The following is a 16,811-nucleotide window of genomic DNA, read 5'->3' as shown; positions in this document are numbered from 1 at the left end:
GTCACACTGCTGACAGACCTATTCGGGATATTTCCGCCCCGGACTTCTGTTTCCCATATATTTCACCCTCCATATACCCCTACTTTTATAGACAATCATGTGTACCATGGTAGAATACACACACCCATTCGTCCATGATGACTTTCGGTTTACGTATAGGGTTGTGCTCCCCGGAATGTATATTATTTCTAGAAAATGTCAATCTCAGGATCCGGATCAGGTATGACTAGTACTACCACGTATCAAACCCTGTCTTCTATCTCAGCTCTTCTGCCAGTCACATAGTTACATAGAATGTGACAAGGCATTCGTCGCCCTTCAGTGCCTTTCAATGTCCTTCGGTGTCGACTGGACGTAATAAGCTGGAGGGTTCCCCCACTCTCCTGTGCTTATCCTAATGGTGTAAATCTTGTTTCGCGCCGTCTAAGCAACTAAGGCCTTAGTCGCTCATGTGGTTACGGGGTCACTCGTTCGTCGTCGACTTCAATCCGGAAATATGGGACATCGGGAAGATTTGATAGCGGCTATGGTGGTGTTTCTCGTGGTGGATACTATCGCTATAGCCGCTCGACTCTATGTTCGAATAAAAATGCTCACCCGGGGGTTTGGGTGGGATGATGTTGTGCTTCTCTTGACATACGTAAATTCCCCTTTCAATGAATAGATGTATTCGAACATCACACTGATATTATCATGTCGCTAGATCGGCTTCGTTATCTCGTGTGCGATGGGCTTCGCTTCTATTCGCTACGGATACGCTGCCATAGACGAACAACCATATTATGACAAGACTAAAGCAACAGAGGTAGGTTGAAGATACGATGTCTTCATTCGACTGTTTTGAGTCAAAAGACTAATATGGCTCCAGTTCCTATTCGGTAACCAGTTAGGACTCTACATCAGTGCCGGCTTGGTGAAAATAGCAGTGGCCTTGGTTCTCTACCGTCTTGCATCGACGAAGCGGATGCATTGGATCTTGATCGGGTCTATGGTAGTGGTGACTATCTGGACCGTGGTAATGACGCTGTTCGCATCGTGGCCGTGCGCCCAAAGCGGTGCGAGCAACTGGGCTGGGAGCAAAACGTGTCAGCAAGTTGGTTACTTTCGCACCATCACCAATATCTTCATCGACTACTTCTATGCGATATTTCCGGTGTTCATTCTGAGAAATGTACACATGAACACAAGACTGAAACTATCAGTCATACTGCTGTTAGGATTAGGTGCATTGTAAGTCTTCATTTCATATATCTCCTTTTCATCTCGGTCCGACAGCGCTTATTTCCCATTTATAGTGCGAGTTCCGCAACAATTGTTAAACTCGTCGTCATTGTCAAGTTATCAACAGCAAAAGGCGCGGTCGCCGATGGCTTACATCACGACTTACTACTTTGGGCCGATATCGAGCTAGGAATGGCTACCTTCGCGGCCTCCGCTGCTGCGCTACGGCCCTTACTAAGGCACATACCATCAATCTGGGGCAAGTCACAGACGGCCAATAGTCATGGCACGAGCGAGGCCGTCGGGCCTTATCGAGCGCTTGGTCCTAGTAATGAAATGCACCCACTGAATCGGCACGAGAGCAAGGGAATTAGTGGGAGTGATGACGAGAGGCATATATCTGTCGTATGAATGTATGAACTAAGGTATCTTTTAGTGTACGCATACAAATGTACTAGTAGGGTTAACTACGGTGTACGGCTCAACCTGTTCGCTGCGATATTCGTCCTCATTGCCCCATACCAGTGATCCTGCAGTTCGATGTTCATTGGAAAACTATCGCTACTCCTATCTACACCTGCTAGAGAATACCCCTTCATTGGGCCTTTAAGACAACCCCAAGTAGATATCTCACAAGCAGCAAAAGCCTGCCTTCACCCCAAATCAACGCAAGACAAATGATCCAACTTTCACCACTCAAATAAACTAAAACCACCACTCCTACTCCAAGTCAGAACCATCCTAATCCACAGCCTGCCCCGCCGTCCGAGCCGGCGAGTTAATAACTGCATACGGGCCAATACATCCAACCAACGACTCCCCCTCCACCACACGAGGCTTACGGGGCCGCCCCCTCCCCCGCTTCGGGCTATCATTATCTCTCTGCTTAGGTGGACGACCGCGCGGCGAATTTCCATACCCGGGACTGCCGTATTTGCGTACTCCACCTGCGGGCGGCGAATCATGTTCGGCGATCTTACGACGCTTGATCTTAGCGTCCCGCATATATGAGGGTGCGGGTGTTGGTGTTCGTCGGAGATCGTAGCGATTGTCCCTTTCGCCGCTGCGTTGATTAGATCTTCTATTAATGCTGAGTCTCTCCACACCCGGGCGTAAGGAGTCGACTAAGGGCGAATTACTGGATCGCGGTGTCCGACGGTAGGGGCGGGTTTCCATGAGCATGATGTCTGAGTCTTCGCGAGGAGACGGGGGTGGAAGGGAAGGGGAGTATTGCATGGGAGAGAAATGCGGAGATGTGTCACGGACTCGCGATACGTTGTTTAAGGCTTTCTTTTTGATTTTCTTCGCCTCGCCCTCGGCCTTACTGACGAGGAGGTAGGGCGTGCCCTTGTGGTCATTATGGATGAAGCGGTAACAGAGCTCTAACCAGAGCCGTATCGCGACTGAGATGGTCTCGTCGGCAATTCCCTCGAGTGTCAGCCCCGGCTTCATGACCTTGCTTCGGATATCCTTGACGTTTGATTCATATCGCAATTGCGTTTCCCCCTCGGGCCCGATGCCGGTTGGCTTATGGGTGTCCAGCATGTGGTGCCAGGCTTTTTGGAGGCTTCGGACCATGTTGTCAAACACATATTCTCGTTGTAACTCTAAAATATGTGCAGCGTGAGTCTCGGGGCTAGATGAGGGTGAAGGGGTTCGAGGTCGCTTAGGGGCGGTGGTGGCCCCTATATCTTGTTGTTCTTGGCACATAGTGGACGCCACCACCACGACTGAGCTGGTCTTCTGTTGCACTTCCATGCCCGATTGGAGATTAGTTGAATTGATCGGCTCTGAGGCCCGCCGAGGCTTGGACTTCTGTGGAATGGTCTGTTCTCCTTCAGTCTTCTCTTTCGCTGTTGCGGTAGATTCGCCGATCTCTGGCGATTTGATGGGGTCTTGAACATCTACGCCCTTTTTAGGGGGAACCTCAGTAAGCACCAGGGTATCATCATCCTTCTTCAGTCCATCTTGAAGTTTGGTAGCGTTGTCTACTGCCAGATCTTCCTGGCATTTATTACAGCCTTCCATGGTCGATTTATTGGCGGGCTTAGGTCCCTGGTGTACTGAGGTTGAAGCTATCTTGCCTGGTGAATCAACTTAAGGAGTACCTATGAAATCTTAATACAGATGAACTACTCACTGATTCTGGTTCTGCACCTATGAAATATGCCGCGATGGCCAGGCCTAAATAGGGGGTTCAATGTTGTTTGATGCTAACAATACGGCTTGCCATAACCTATGGCAAAAATGCTAGTGAGGGAATCATGAGTTGATACTTGCTAGAATGCGCTTTAAAGCAACATGTTATTAGAATAATTTATATAAGCAACCACCAAGATCCGCAACGCCGGCTTGGCCCCCTAAACAACAAATCGTTGGCGATCTAAATACGAACAAACGGTTTCTGAAGAGTGTTTGACTGGTACAAAGATCTTGTTCAAAATGGGCATCACGTTAAGTCAGCTCAAAGGCATTGTTATCCGTATATACAACGGGGGGGGGGGGGGGGCTAAATACATGCTGAATGATTCTTGGCGTCCAAACTGACGCACACACATTGATGATATTTCATTTCCTTCATTCAGTCATACAGACCCAAAATCTCGCCAATAATGCTCTTGAATATGCCATTGGGATCGAACTTTTCGCGTACGACCTTGAATCTGGCAATGTGGTCTGGGTCTAGGTTCTTGGTAGCGTTGGTGAATACGTCGCGCGTGTTCTTGGTCCAGTGAGGTCTAGCTGGGAACTCGTCGATGAGGGTCTTGGCAAGTCTAGGGTCTGTCGTCCTTTTCGTTAGCTCTAATTCACATTTCTAGGGGGTAGGAGGGAGTCGAAGTAAGACTTACAGAAATCCTCGTTGAAGCGCTTTCCGTCGCCAATAGTCGGCTTAAACGTAGGGAAGTCGAACATAATAGCGCCCTTGCTCCAGTCGGCACCATCGGATGTGTTGTACGTAACCTGGCCTAAGAAGTTGTAGAATGGCTTGCCGAATTTGATGTTGATGCCACTGCGGTATGTGCTCGTCATGATAATGCCCTTCGCCGCCTCATCATCGAACGCTTTCCGCACGCGCTTAAGCATATCATTGGCTTGCGTAATTGGGAACGCGAGCTCGAGAGTGGCGCCGTGCAGGCCTTCCTCCCACTCGGGTTTTTGGTCCGGGTACAAACCACCAATTAGGACATCGTAGTTCCAACCGTAGACGGGCCACTCTGTGATGGCTTCTTGAGTCGTCTTCTCACGGAAGTTAGGTGCCGTCCATAGTGTAAAGGCAGTAGTCTCGAAGAACATGTTGGAAGTCGCGAGATATTTTCCACTCTCAAGAGTCGACTTTGCGACGGCAGCTTCGGTGTCCGAGATGGAGAATGTGTTCTGGAATCCCTCTTGGTCGCTAAGTGTAAGAGGTACTTTGTCGTAGTATCGCCAATGGAACTTCTTCATGTATGGCCACCACTACAAAACGTTAGATTTTGACACGATATATGGTAAAGAGGCATTGCTCACCCAAAAGTTTGCAGTTGCATAGGGCGCAATCAAGCCATAGATGTCGCCATTCAAAACGTCGTCCTCATCCAGACTAAGACTCTATTAGACCACGAAGGGAGGTGCTAGAGGTTGCAATACTCACGTCTCTTGCTTTGCGAACACCTTGAAATCGGGGTAAATCTTGAACTTCATGCGGACAATGATGCCCAACAGCCCTAAGGAGGTTGAAGCGGCGAGCCAATCGTCATTGGTCTCGTCGCGCTCGACAGTTACGATGTCTCCGTTCGCATTAACAATGTCTAGCGATAGCACACCGGCAGCGACCATCGAGTCTTCGCGAATAGCGGACCGATGTCCTCCCATAGCTACTGCACCGGCCATGGTGATATTCCAATTAACCAATGTATATCCCATGGAAGCATTGTTGTCGTGGAGATACTCGGCGAATTGGAGGAACGTAACACCGGCCTCGATGTCGACTGTTCCGGACTCGGCGCCCTCCTCAAGGTTGAAATTTGAAATTCCGTTGACGAATTCTGTGCGGACGATGATCGTCTCCGGGTTGTCTGAACACATAGTGTCGTACCTTCGAGTATCACAAATTAGAATCAGTCTTAATAAGTTTTTGTAAAGACTCCAGAATACAATAGACTTGAGCTTGACTTACCACATGTGGCCCTTGCCTGAGGCTCGCACGGGCGTGCCATTGGCGGAGGCATTCTTCACAATGCTCACGATGTCATCGACACTCGTAGCATTGTGTACGAGAGCGACATCGTTACAAGCAGGAAATCCATCGCCGTCGAACGTATTATACGGTTCAGCCGCGACACTAGCGGCGCCAGCAAGGGCGAGAATAGGGACGAGGACGCGATGCATCGTAGAATAAACCGTGCTATCGTGCTCACACGTCACGAACTTAACAACGGTCAGAACAAGCTCGAGTTAAGTCGGCTAGGGCAGTTACTTGAACTCCTAGTGGTTGGGGCTGAGCAGCTAGAACCTGCCCAAACTGGTAGGACCTGGGGAAACCATGATCTTTGTATTCACGCGCCAGGAAGCGTACACCGCTCCACAAGTCGATTTCGATTTCCTCGTGATCCCGACTAGCTGCCATTTCCTTCCAACCTGAACTCCAACAATTTTCCCCATTTCCAACCTCGTGGATACTAGGACACCCCCCTGGCTAAGACCTCAAGGTTGACGTATAACGATCAGGGGACAGCTCGGTGTGCACCTGCATTATAGGCAAGGCAAAGGGCAGGTAAGGCTTTCCAAGGTAGTGTTATGCCTCGGATGTGACGTGCAGGAAACACAAGCACCGGCAGTACGAAGGCGCGCCCGTGATGCGATCATCATAAGCATAGCTCTAAAACCTAACGGGAATGCGCTTCCCGGACCATGACCGCGTCACAACGGTTGAGTTTATCTCGGCGAGACTATGAGCGAAGTGTCAGGGGTGGTAACCGCCTAGCTAACCTGTTAACCCTTCTTACTATCGCACTTCTATAGCTAGTTGGTCGGATACCCCAATCCCTAAATCTCCCCTAAGACGGCTCTCCCGACTACAAAGGGACAAGGACGTCTGCGCCGATGTAACACCCCGCCAATTACGGCAAGAGGTGACATAAGAGTTTTTCGCGGGGGGGGAGCCCCGTAGGGTTGCACTGGAGTTTTCCGCCTTGTCGATCATCAGGAGACGCTGCATGTAGACTGGCGGGCGTAATGAAGAGGTAAACTGAGCGTATGCTGGCGCATGAGAAACATACATAGCATATGTACATACTTACATACGCGAAAAGGAGCCTGATGTATCATCTGCAAGGCCGTATCGTACGAGAATATAAAATAATCGATACTACATCGCAACCGGTGAAAGTGTCCAATAGTTAATAATCATACCACCAATCTTTGGTGATGGTCGATGGCTTTCTATATAATGTCTCAAGTCAAGTTCATGCGGCAGTGTATAGACATCTCGTTGGTGGAAGCGGCAGCAATACGGGGATACACCACCTATCCGGTAATTTGCTCGCCGGCCAATTTTTAGAGGATGCGAGGTAACGACGGATCGAGAAATAAAAACAAACATAATACCTGTCATTTGATATAGTAGATTATCGGGTTATATAGATGGGACGCTATGATACAGGGGATAGGACTAGGGTGACGACTCACCTGCCGAGCGAGGTAAACTGGTATCCACATGTGAAGTTCAAGATGGCCTCCTCATTTGCTGTTATACTACTCAAGGGAGGGATATTTATTCGACGCCGAGTCAATACCTGCTGCCCTATAAAATGAGACTTTAAGGGATGGCGGTCCTGTTTGTTTTTCCATTTTAGACTGTCCAAATTAACAAGACAGGAAGTACCGTATGTTAATCCGAATTAATAAAGAATTATTGGGATTTAAGGTCTTGGCTCGATCTGGGTATCATTATGGACGGTTTTCTGCTGTGTCTAAATTAACTCCCACTTCCCAAGCCAGCCAATGTTCTGGCCCGCGTCTCTGACAACGCAAAGTCTTGCGGCGGGGTCGTTTTTATATCGCTTCAGCTCTTCAAGAGTTTTGGTAGCTGATAAATTTCCTATCGCCTCACCTCTTCCATCTCTCAAGTTGAAACAGCCAGTCGTGACAAATCCAATCAGGTCCTCCTTATCAGGACATAGAGGATGGCCTTGGATGTTCTCGGAATTGGGAGGTGGTGGTGGAAAGGCTCCTGGTGGACCAATGAGTTGTTGCGCGAGTAACCGTTGTCGTGTCTCCTGATCCATATCTTGCTTCACAACGACTTTTTTAGTTGTCTTACCCCCGGATGGCTTCCGCGCCAGCCACTGGTCGCGCAGGTTGGCTGGCAGCCTGTATTCCCCCTTCGGATGAGGAGGGTCTGTGGCTGGTACTTCCGCTTGTGTCGACTCAGCGATGCGCTTTATATCTGGAAGTCGATAGATCCTAGCACATGTAGTTACTCCTCCACGCCCAAGGACTTTTATTCTTACTGTTACTAAGGAGGCCGGCGGAGGTGGTTTTGATGTAGGTAATTGGTAAGTGCCAAAGGTGGATTTTGTAAGCTGCGTAATGCTTTCTAGTGAGTCTGCTGGTAACGGCGGCTTCTTATCTCTGTCTTCCTTCTCGTCAACTGACATATCGTTGGAATCGCTTGTGTTCCTGAGATCAAAAAGTGTTTCATAGTCGCAATTCCACCCTACACCAATTTCGCCTTTTCGTCCTGCACCTAGATCAAGCGAGTCCCAATTGACTCGTTTTGCTTTGGGCATTCGATCCCATGCTCGATGTCTTACTTTTCGTTCTTCTAATTCCCAAGTTTTACCCGCGTCTGTAGCGAGTAGATCGCCAGGGAACCAGGGAAGGCCTCGTTCGAATGCAACATGCCTGATCTCATCTAAACCTCCAAACCAAGGGTTGCCACCAGTTGAGAGGGGATAATGCATTAGACTGTACCAGATAGGGGGAACGCATTTCCACGGAAGCATTAATGTCCACGTACCAGATGATTCGGAATCAGTGGAGTGGCGAGAAGCAAGTAGTATGATAGGAATAGAGGGGTCAACTGCAGTTGGTTCAAGGACTATACCTGGAGCACCTTTAGTACGCCGACGATTTAGAGATCGCTGCGATGGAAGTTTAGAGGCTTTAAATCGCATATCTCTGTTGAATAACTGATACGGTGTAATGGCTTCTTCTTTGCGGAATGATGAGACGGCTTCTAAAAGTGCTATTTGTGCATTTTGGTCGCTTGCTTTTGGAAGAGCTACCCGTCGTGGAGGGTAGCACAGGCGGGGGTCTGCAACGGAAAATGCAAGTAGAGTCCCGAGGGGTAAGGCGCCTGGGTCTTTTAATCCAGCGAGGGTTTCAAATTTTGAAGCGTGCTGTTCCTTTGACTCAGGTTTCGAGAAGTATGGCTTTAGCACTCCAAGTAATGCTTCCGTTGAATCGGGACCGGTGATATCGATGCTTCCGATCTCAAACCTCAAGTCTTCTACGTAAGGTCGGGGGTTCTGCCCTTTTGCGAGCCGCAAAATCTCGTTGAATGCTTCTAAAAATGCAGAAGGATGGATACGGATGTAGAGTTGCCTGAACCCTTTTCGTTGTTCGGTGTTATCAGCATTGCCTTCAGGGTTCCAGATAATGGTTGCAGGTCCGATAGTCTGCACGCCACCTTCAATTTTTCTGCTTATTATCCCGGTCCAATGCATGCTGCCTGATCTCCAACGCCTGGCCTTATCATTCCATAGAGCTTCTTGAGCCAATCCTAATGCCTTGAGTACGTTCTGGACACTATTCTGGGCCCCTGATAAGCTAATTGTACTCATATAACTCATGTCCCAAGCCATTGCACCCTTCTCCCATTGAATCCGATGGGTTGGTCGATATACCTTTTGTGTCGGCGTAAGGGGAATTGCAAACCTCCATAATGGCTCTGTAGGAGGGGTCATTCTCGCTCTTTTCGCATGCCATAGGTGGGTCGGAAGCCATGTCTTAGAGACTTGGCGTTTTCTGAACTTTCTAGCAGTGATAATGGGGTTGTTGAGTACGTTCCTTCGTATTTTCGGCCTAGATGTCTTTATGGAGATGGCTTGTTTATCAGCGCCGGAATTTTTCAATTTTTGTAATTTCTTTCGCTTTGCAAGAATTCCCAGTTTCTGGGCTGTTTCGGCTCGTAACCTAGCTTTTGTAGTTTTTGGTTTTCTCGTGCTAGAATTGACGGTTGGGGTATTATCTTCTACCATCTCTCGCTTAGCCCTCTTCCGTAAACGCTTTGGGACTTTTTTGTAGTTATGGGCTGCAGCCCTGCGCCTCATTCTGAAGGGCACTCGCTGAAATGCCCGACTAGTCTGGGAGGTCCTAGTACGCCTCATGCTCTCGTCTAGAGCATTAATCTCAAACGAAAGGGAACCGACGAATGATTGAACATTGAGTTCACCATCTTTCAATGCGGCGTGGGATTTTTGAGCGGCAATGCTCCTAATTTCATGAACCTTCGGGCGTTTAGCACCTCGGGTGCCTGTATCTGAGTTTTTCTCTCCATTCTTAGATCCCGCATCCGGTTGGGGAGGATCCTTTCTCTTATTAGACTTGGATTGTGATGTGTTTTTAGAAGTCTCGGTACTAGGTTTTGGCTTGTTCTTTGCAGTAAATTTCGCTCCAGGTCCCCCAAACGGTTTGGACTGCGATGCCAGTTTAGGAGGCATTTTGTCTGCGCAAGAATTCTAAACAGGCCATATAAACCAACACCTGTCCTAAGAAAATTTAGAGGCGTAGGTAGATCGTCGCCGGTCTTGGGGTGTTGTTATCAGCCATCCAATTGGCCTAGACTTCGAGTTTGGTGAGTATGCTGAAACTGTTTATCCTGGTGGATCCGATGATTTTCACTCATCTCAATATTCTTGATAAGTAATAGTGATGCATTGAGTTGAGTTTCTTCGGTCACTTAAACGCGTATAAAATCAGGCGCGTATGGTTGTTCGTAGTTGCAATTTTTTAAGGTTAGCTTCCAAGGGTTCCTACCAGTAGCCATCCTAGTGGGTCTTAGTAGCTTAACAGCCCTGGATAGAGGTGCTTAGATCTCAGGCAGGCACGTTAGCGTCTTAATCTAGCTCCAATTTAGCACTTTTACGCATATAAAGCTGTTAAATTTAAGGTTAGTCATGGGCTATCTATCTTACGAAACCTTCATTCAAGGTACCTGATACTTCCGCACAGGCTTGCTACAGCTAAAGTATGGTTAGTTTTGGCGGGCATACAATGACGTCTACGAGTCTTCGCTACTTATAACGGGAGTACTTTCTGCTATCCGTGCTGGGGAAAGTTCATTGGCAATTGCTGTGATTCCAAACGACAGAAAGAGCTCAGCTTTAAATTTTAATAATACCTGACAGAAACCTTGATGTCGCCCTATCCATATCACCCAATTTCCAACATAATGGACTAGGGTACCCCCCTTCCTAATTCTTCATCCCCCTTCTCTCTATTAAAATTTGCCTTACTTTGTACTCCTCTGTCCTTGCTTTTTTCCCATCACACATCACATCATTCTCGACCCGTTTCGTTCCGGTGCAGCCGAGAATAGTAATTCATTCCTACCCTATTTACTTGTATGGAATAGTACATACATCCTAGAACATCCCAGAGAGCTAAACAGAGACTATCTTGCTTACCTAGACCGGGCTATCTTCCAACAATCCTGCCCCGAACCATGACTGCGTCTTATCAGTCCACCACCGTCGCTGTCCGCAATTGCTGTTAAGACAGCAGGTAGCTAGGTAGTAGCTAGCTAGATAAGCTAGCTGCTAGCATGTGCAGCCTTCTATTCTCTGCCGCAACGCTGGGGTGACTGTGGCTTTAATAATATTATGGCGTCCTTGAGTATGTAAGCCCGCATCTCACTATCACCCTCCCTTTCCCTTTACCCCCTTCCGCCGCCACCATTTGCTCGTTTTCCTTCCAATCCGAGCTCGTTCCTTGTTTCTTATCAATGTATTGTTGTGTTTCTTGAGCCGCATCTCTAGTTTCGTTCCTCTGCCGTATCTGTTTAATTCCTCCTTCATATTCATCCAATAAGCGAGGATGTAACTTTACCTCTTTTCGACAACTTGTTATTGTCATGTGTCAGCATACTATTATTATTGTTGTCTACCTTTAATTATATTCTTTGCAAATTGCGATCCTTTGTTCTAATTGTCTCTCGTTTTCTTCCATTCATTCGACTGTCTTGCGGTTCGGTGTTAGAAGAAGCGAATCACTCACTACATAATGTCTTTTGCTTCTATTACGATACCTATTGCTATGTGCGACCGTCGTAACTTGCTCAAGCTAACATGCGCAACTTTCCCATAGTGAACAAGGCCCGAAAGGTATATTTACATTGATCAACATTTACTTATATTTCACGATACTAATACGAATATTTCCCTATATAGCCGAAATTCGAGCTACACCTCACTATCTACGACCTGAATAATGTCCCTCTAGTCGCCGGTACCTCTTTGGTGAAATGGCACCTTCCAAATTCCATCTCCGGCGAGCACCGCGGCCGTACCTCCAAATGTTCGATCGACAAGATCAACCATCGCGTTCTCTTCAATTACTCGAAGATCATACCCTTGCGCATATCCATCGACCGCAATGATAACCTTACCGATTGCCCGATCGAATTCGAAGTACTGCAGGAGTTTCCTATGGTTCCTGGTGGTCGCGACGAGAAGATGACCCTTGGTAACATAAGGCTAAACCTCAGCGAATATGTCTTGGAGAGCGAGAACTTCCCGCGCCGTAGTATGGGCGCTCGGCCGACCAGCATGAGTCTAGATCATAAAATCGGGCAGGGTCTATCGCACCGACGACAGAGTAGTAGCAAGTCGACGGGCGGTGCATCCGGTCTCGCGGGCTCTAGTCCGACAAGCGCCACGGCACTACAGGGCCCAAACCTCCAGATGCTCCATCCGGAGGAAAATGACGTTGTGGACGAAGAAGCCGAAGAAGGCATCGTGCGGCGGTACCTCATGCAGGACAGCAAGATCAACAGTACCCTCAAGGTAGGAGTATTGATGGTGCAGATCGACGGTGAACGTAATTACGTCGCGCCTGCCTTAAAGACAGCGCCTATGTTCGGCGGTATCGCCGGTGTAATGACGAGTAACGGCGAAGCCCAAGCCGAGCAACCACCTGACGAGCGACCATCCACCGCGGGATTCGCGAGTATAAGCAACAGTTTTAATAAATCCCGCGACGCCTACGAGTTACAAGATATGTATCGCCGCGCCCTTGCTGCGAGCTGGGCCTGCCAACCGGGCGAATTACCAGCGGACGAATGCGTCGAAGACATATTTGCCGGCGGCGACGGATGGAGCGATAGCACACGGCCGAAAGGCGCTGTTTCGCATAAGAATCGCGGTAGCAGCCGACGGTCTATTGATAGCAGCAATAGCGGCAGCGCAAGTGTTAGCGGCGATGAAGCGGCTGCCGGCACACTCCGACCTAGTGATATACGGCGGATGCGACAGCACACACGCACGCGAAGTAACGGCAGCGATCGTAGTGCCCAGACCCTCCTCGGACCCGGTGTCAGCGGAAGGCGGCATAGCGGCAGCGGTCGGCATATTAGGTATCGCGGCGACATCGCCGGCGCTAGAGTGCATAAAGAGCACGACGACGACGGGATTGCAGGTGATACCGAAACAGGGGTCGGCGGACTCCGTAGCCGCAGCGGGAGTTTAGCTAGTCTTGCTACTACAATCGGTAGCGATCGCGGTCGCGAAGGATTCCGCCGTCCCAAAGAAGTCGACGAGTTCGAGGAACGCGAAGACCTAATTGCGTGGAAGTTACCTGGGACGCCTCCGTAGGAGGAGGATCCGCGGTATAAGTAACGGGCGAGCGCATGTCGACGTTTGTATATGGAGATACCTATAAGGAACTCTGCATGCGGGGTATGTGTTTGTGCTAGTGTTCCCTCGCTAGGGAGATAAATAGATAGATAGAGGGATGTGGATAGATAACGGAATGGGAATGGGGAGGGAGCGTATATAGAAAAGCGATTTGCATGCATTATATTGCACTTGGATTAGCTAAAAATGATAATTACTTGTTTGCTCAATTTTACTACATCAGATTACCGAGCACTAAAGCGACACAGAAGAGGAACGAATAACCAGCCAACTCGAAGATGGATGCCTAAAGTATTATGTAAATACGTAAATACGTAAATACGTTTCTTTTTTTTTTCATCTAACTGTTCTATACCCTATGCCCTATTCCGCCCAAAGGGGAGTGGAACATCATCGCTTTCATGCATCATGTATTACGCATCACGAATTATCCGTCCACTCCGCATGAAGTCCCTTCTATATCGTATCGTATCGAATAGTTAGCCGCCTACCGCGCAGTGGTCCATCCGCATCCGGCTTCAATTAAACCATTTTTTTGAGAATAAGGGAAGGTAAGGTAAGGTAAGGGTAAGTAAGGGGTGGCATCATTAAATAAATTGATGTACTTAAGGAGCCTTCAAGTTGCCCCTAACACCACCCTTACCGCCGACTTCCCTCGTCGCGATAGTGACTGCGAGATCGCCTGCCACGTTAATGGTGACTTCGACCTTGCTTCCCTTCTTGACATCTCGGATGGCGGCTTCAGCCAGGGTGTTGCCGATTTTCCACACCTTTTCTCGGTGCTCCTCTTCTTCCTCATCAGATTCATCGAAATCGCTGTCATCCTCATCGTCGTCTTCCTTGTCGCCGTTCTCCTTTGGCTTGGGCTCGGACTTGGTCACCTTGATATGGGTACCACCCTCAACTACCTTCACCAACACATTGCCGCCACTTGCGGGAGCTGCGATGTGGATGGTTCGACGAGCCGGGACAGCTGTCTCCGGCGCGATGATTGGTGTGAATGTCTCCTCGCCTTCATCGGATAACGAGATAACACCAATAGCGTTAGTGATGTGTTTAACAGTTGTGACTGCGGGATGTGTTGATTGTTCGATATCATCCGATTCGTATTCTTGGATCAAAGAAGCTTGGAGAGCAGCGCCGCGGGCTTGAAGTTCGGAGGGGTTGATGGCACTAGCGCTCGTTGCCGGAGCTTGAATTGTAGTACTCTCCGGGAATATCGCTCGGAAATTATTTGCGATTCTGGGCGTGTGCGACGTGCCACCAGATAGAATTACCTCGTCAATATCCAGGACATCCAGACCAGCCTTCTTAATGACACCCTCAACCAAGCGGTTAAAGCCCTCGAAGACCTTGCGCGCGATTGTTTCGTACCTAAGTCGGTTGATGGTGGTCTGAAAGTCAATTCCCTCTGCCAAGCTTTCAACGCTAAAGCTGGCGTTTGTACCAATGCTAAGAGCCTTCTTGGCGGCTTCAGACTCAGCCTTAAGCTTCGCCAAGCTCCTTGCATTTCCTCGAGGGTCAACATTGGCATTCTTCTTCTGGAATTCCTTCGCAAAGTGGTCCATGAGGACAGTGTCTAAGTGGGAACCGGAGAATTCATAGTCGTGCGCCGTTGCAAGAATTGTGTAAAGTCCACCTCTTGAAGCTACTACGGCAACGTCCGAACGTGTACCACCAAGGTCGGCCACCACAATAATCTTGTCTTCCAACTTGGCCTCTGGTCTCGCATCATAAGCAAGAACCGACGCAATTGGCTCGTTGATTAATTGGAGGACCTCAAGCCCAGCATCATTTGCAGATTGAATTAGGGTCGTTCTCTGGGCTTCTGTGAAGTTTGTAGGGACTGATATTACAGCAGAGGTAACCTTCTTTCCTAGGTAGTCCGAGGCTGATTGTACGAGGCGGCGCAGATATCGGGCAGAAACTTCCTTAACGGTGAGGGTTGAAGGTGATTCTCCCTCGACCTTGTCCTGGATTGTGAAAGATACGCTTCCATTTACGTCCTGGGGGTGGGAAGCTGCATGGCAGTGGGTAGGATCAATCGACTTGAATCTATCGTAAAAGTAAGCTCTTAATCCGTGTAATAGCTAAAGAGAAAGACATACTCTTGGCCAAGGAAGTCTTTGAAGGATATAACCGTGTTCTTGGGGTTTCGGATTAGCAAGGCCTTGGCTTGGTTACCAGTGTACTCTTCGCCCTCGACGTATGATAGGATGGTGGGGATTTGTCGGTCTGTTACATAAACCAGTTAGCGAGCTCGGCATCACAAAATCTGGAGGGGTTATTTGATTCTTACCTCCATCTTCATTTGCGATTACAACTGGGCTGTCGTCAATCGTGCAAGCAATGGAACTGTACGAATTACCAAAGGAAATACCAATGGCGCATCGATTTTCTGGCGAAACGCCAGGCTGGCTGGCCTTCGTTTCAGTCATGAGTGCAAAATTTGAAGAAATCGTAAAATTATTAAGTTATTGATTGTGTCGCTGCACAAATTTACCGCAAGTGGAACTCAGGAAATATTATACCAGGAGGCTTGTTTTGATGGTGGGGGTGAGATTGGGATTTCAGCGATTTCCCAAAATTTTTGATGTCGAAGAAAAAAATTAAAGTTACTTGACAGCAAGGATCCCTGCCCACCTTACTTGCATTCGGTACTTAGGTACATTACCGTGGGGTATACACTAGCCACACTGCCCCTCCATCCACTCAGGCTTCGTTACGTGAGCAAACGCTTCACTAGCCACATCTACAGTTAAAAGCAAAAGCTCCATACCCATACCTTGATCCCACTAAAATTTCAGAGCTCGTCCTCTCATCATCACATACAATAACGAAGATGGCGGCAGAAACAAGTGAAAGGATATTCGTCCTTCCCGGCGATCAAATATATCCCTCACAAATCCCATTGCACCCGAAACGAGCATTACGACTTGGTCCGGGCCTTCGTCATATCCCTCCTAATGAGTTGATACCCACGGTAGCTGGTCAGCTTGTCACAGATCACAAGAAGAATTCGATATGGGTGGAATACAACGGAGGACGAGTAAGTCCGTACTTTTCTTGGTTATGATTAGTTTACTAAAAACCTCGATAGTACGTACCAACGGTCGGTGACTTGGTCATTGGAACCGTTCACCACTCCGCCACAGACTACTTCTACGTTATGCTATCAGGCTACACTTCCAACGCCGTGCTCCCACAGCTCGCGTTCGAGATGGCGACGAAGAAGACACGACCCAACTTGAACCCAGGATCTTTAGTCTACGCGCGAGTTAGTCTCGCGAACCGCCACATGGACCCCGAGCTGGAGTGTGTCTCAGCGACCACGGGAAAAGCAGACGGGTTAGGCCCATTGAACGGCGGTATGCTGTTTGACATCTCACTCGGCATGGCCAGACGGCTTCTTATGAGGAAGTCCGTCGAAGAAGGCAAGGTTGTTGTTCTAGAAGAACTCGGAGCCGCGGGCCTCGCGTTTGAGACGGCGGTTGGTAGAAATGGAAAGATATGGGTTAACAGCGAGAAAATCAAGGCTGTGCTCGCCGTTGGACGGGCGGTGAAGGAGACTGACGAGAAGAATCTCAGCGTAGAGCAGCAGAAGAAGTTAGTACGAAAACTGATCAAGGAATTGAGTTAGGTCGGTACTTGATATGGATTACGACTATTTTCTTGATACTTAAATGATACCCA

The 16,811-nt window shown here is 48.5% G+C and overlaps 7 protein-coding genes across 7 annotated transcripts; 3 read left to right on the top strand and 4 right to left on the bottom strand.

The window, feature by feature from the left end:
- The first annotated feature begins 317 nt into the window (after positions 1–317).
- On the top strand, positions 318–1,797 carry F4822DRAFT_117424 (uncharacterized protein). The gene is made up of 4 exons (XM_051452556.1): positions 318–640; positions 704–805; positions 869–1,230; positions 1,296–1,797. The coding sequence occupies exons 1-4, from the start codon at positions 497–499 to the stop codon at positions 1,630–1,632; spliced, it is 945 nt and encodes a 314-aa protein (XP_051317940.1). The 5' UTR covers positions 318–496; the 3' UTR covers positions 1,633–1,797.
- F4822DRAFT_117446 (uncharacterized protein) lies at positions 1,599–3,525 on the bottom strand. The gene has a single exon (XM_051452557.1). The coding sequence runs from the start codon at positions 3,247–3,249 to the stop codon at positions 1,963–1,965; it is 1,287 nt and encodes a 428-aa protein (XP_051317939.1). The 5' UTR covers positions 3,250–3,525; the 3' UTR covers positions 1,599–1,962.
- On the bottom strand, positions 3,526–6,145 carry F4822DRAFT_117470 (FAD/FMN-containing dehydrogenase). The gene is made up of 6 exons (XM_051452558.1): positions 5,678–6,145; positions 5,378–5,628; positions 4,853–5,296; positions 4,729–4,801; positions 4,071–4,677; positions 3,526–4,002 (listed from the first exon to the last, which is right to left on the bottom strand). Exons 1-6 carry the CDS (start codon positions 5,825–5,827, stop codon positions 3,803–3,805), a joined length of 1,725 nt encoding a protein of 574 aa, XP_051317938.1. The 5' UTR covers positions 5,828–6,145; the 3' UTR covers positions 3,526–3,802.
- A 1,027-nt stretch (positions 6,146–7,172) lies between these two features.
- F4822DRAFT_436157 (POPLD-domain-containing protein) lies at positions 7,173–10,932 on the bottom strand (the record flags this gene model as incomplete). The annotated part of the gene is made up of 5 exons (XM_051462280.1): positions 7,173–9,236; positions 9,270–9,470; positions 9,501–9,601; positions 9,632–9,860; positions 10,930–10,932. 5 exons carry the CDS (start codon positions 10,930–10,932, stop codon positions 7,173–7,175), a joined length of 2,598 nt encoding a protein of 865 aa, XP_051317937.1.
- Positions 10,933–11,106: 174 nt separating this feature from the next.
- Positions 11,107–13,328, top strand: F4822DRAFT_389804 (N-terminal C2 in EEIG1 and EHBP1 proteins-domain-containing protein). Its single transcript, XM_051457010.1, has 2 exons — positions 11,107–11,588; positions 11,655–13,328. The coding sequence occupies exons 1-2, from the start codon at positions 11,553–11,555 to the stop codon at positions 13,074–13,076; spliced, it is 1,458 nt and encodes a 485-aa protein (XP_051317936.1). The 5' UTR covers positions 11,107–11,552; the 3' UTR covers positions 13,077–13,328.
- A 71-nt stretch (positions 13,329–13,399) lies between these two features.
- Positions 13,400–15,921, bottom strand: F4822DRAFT_117391 (HSP70-domain-containing protein). Its single transcript, XM_051452555.1, has 3 exons — positions 15,418–15,921; positions 15,227–15,353; positions 13,400–15,173 (listed from the first exon to the last, which is right to left on the bottom strand). The coding sequence occupies exons 1-3, from the start codon at positions 15,554–15,556 to the stop codon at positions 13,724–13,726; spliced, it is 1,716 nt and encodes a 571-aa protein (XP_051317935.1). The 5' UTR covers positions 15,557–15,921; the 3' UTR covers positions 13,400–13,723.
- Positions 15,922–15,960: 39 nt separating this feature from the next.
- On the top strand, positions 15,961–16,758 carry F4822DRAFT_425373 (uncharacterized protein; the record flags this gene model as incomplete). Its single annotated transcript, XM_051460322.1, has 2 exons — positions 15,961–16,167; positions 16,219–16,758. 2 exons carry the CDS (start codon positions 15,961–15,963, stop codon positions 16,756–16,758), a joined length of 747 nt encoding a protein of 248 aa, XP_051317934.1.
- Positions 16,759–16,811: the final 53 nt, after the last annotated feature.

This window comes from Hypoxylon trugodes, assembly GCF_022578975.1.
Source record: "Hypoxylon trugodes strain CBS 135444 unplaced genomic scaffold F4822scaffold_2, whole genome shotgun sequence".
Lineage (NCBI taxonomy): Eukaryota > Fungi > Ascomycota > Sordariomycetes > Xylariales > Hypoxylaceae > Hypoxylon > Hypoxylon trugodes.
The sequence above is the reverse complement of the archived record's forward strand: the minus strand, read 5'-3'. Positions and strand labels throughout refer to the sequence as shown.

Excerpts from the sequence above, each read along its gene's own strand:
- F4822DRAFT_117424 (XM_051452556.1), top strand. The coding sequence starts at position 497 with ATGGGACATCGGGAAGATTTGATAGCGGCTATGGTGGTGTTTCTCGTG. Across the intron at positions 641-703 it reads TTGTGCTTCTCTTGACATAC|ATCGGCTTCGTTATCTCGTG; the intron begins GTAAATTCCCCT and ends TCATGTCGCTAG. Across the intron at positions 1,231-1,295 it reads CTGTTAGGATTAGGTGCATT|TGCGAGTTCCGCAACAATTG; the intron begins GTAAGTCTTCAT and ends TCCCATTTATAG.
- F4822DRAFT_117446 (XM_051452557.1), bottom strand. The coding sequence starts at position 3,249 with ATGGAAGGCTGTAATAAATGCCAGGAAGATCTGGCAGTAGACAACGCT.
- F4822DRAFT_117470 (XM_051452558.1), bottom strand. The coding sequence starts at position 5,827 with ATGGCAGCTAGTCGGGATCACGAGGAAATCGAAATCGACTTGTGGAGC. Across the intron at positions 5,629-5,677 it reads CCCAACCACTAGGAGTTCAA|TTCGTGACGTGTGAGCACGA; the intron begins GTAACTGCCCTA and ends ACCGTTGTTAAG. Across the intron at positions 4,003-4,070 it reads GCGCTTCAACGAGGATTTCT|ACCCTAGACTTGCCAAGACC; the intron begins GTAAGTCTTACT and ends AAAGGACGACAG.
- F4822DRAFT_389804 (XM_051457010.1), top strand. The coding sequence starts at position 11,553 with ATGCGCAACTTTCCCATAGTGAACAAGGCCCGAAAG. Across the intron at positions 11,589-11,654 it reads TAGTGAACAAGGCCCGAAAG|CCGAAATTCGAGCTACACCT; the intron begins GTATATTTACAT and ends TTCCCTATATAG.
- F4822DRAFT_117391 (XM_051452555.1), bottom strand. The coding sequence starts at position 15,556 with ATGACTGAAACGAAGGCCAGCCAGCCTGGCGTTTCGCCAGAAAATCGA. Across the intron at positions 15,354-15,417 it reads AATCGCAAATGAAGATGGAG|ACCGACAAATCCCCACCATC; the intron begins GTAAGAATCAAA and ends TTTATGTAACAG. Across the intron at positions 15,174-15,226 it reads AAAGACTTCCTTGGCCAAGA|ATTCAAGTCGATTGATCCTA; the intron begins GTATGTCTTTCT and ends CTTTTACGATAG.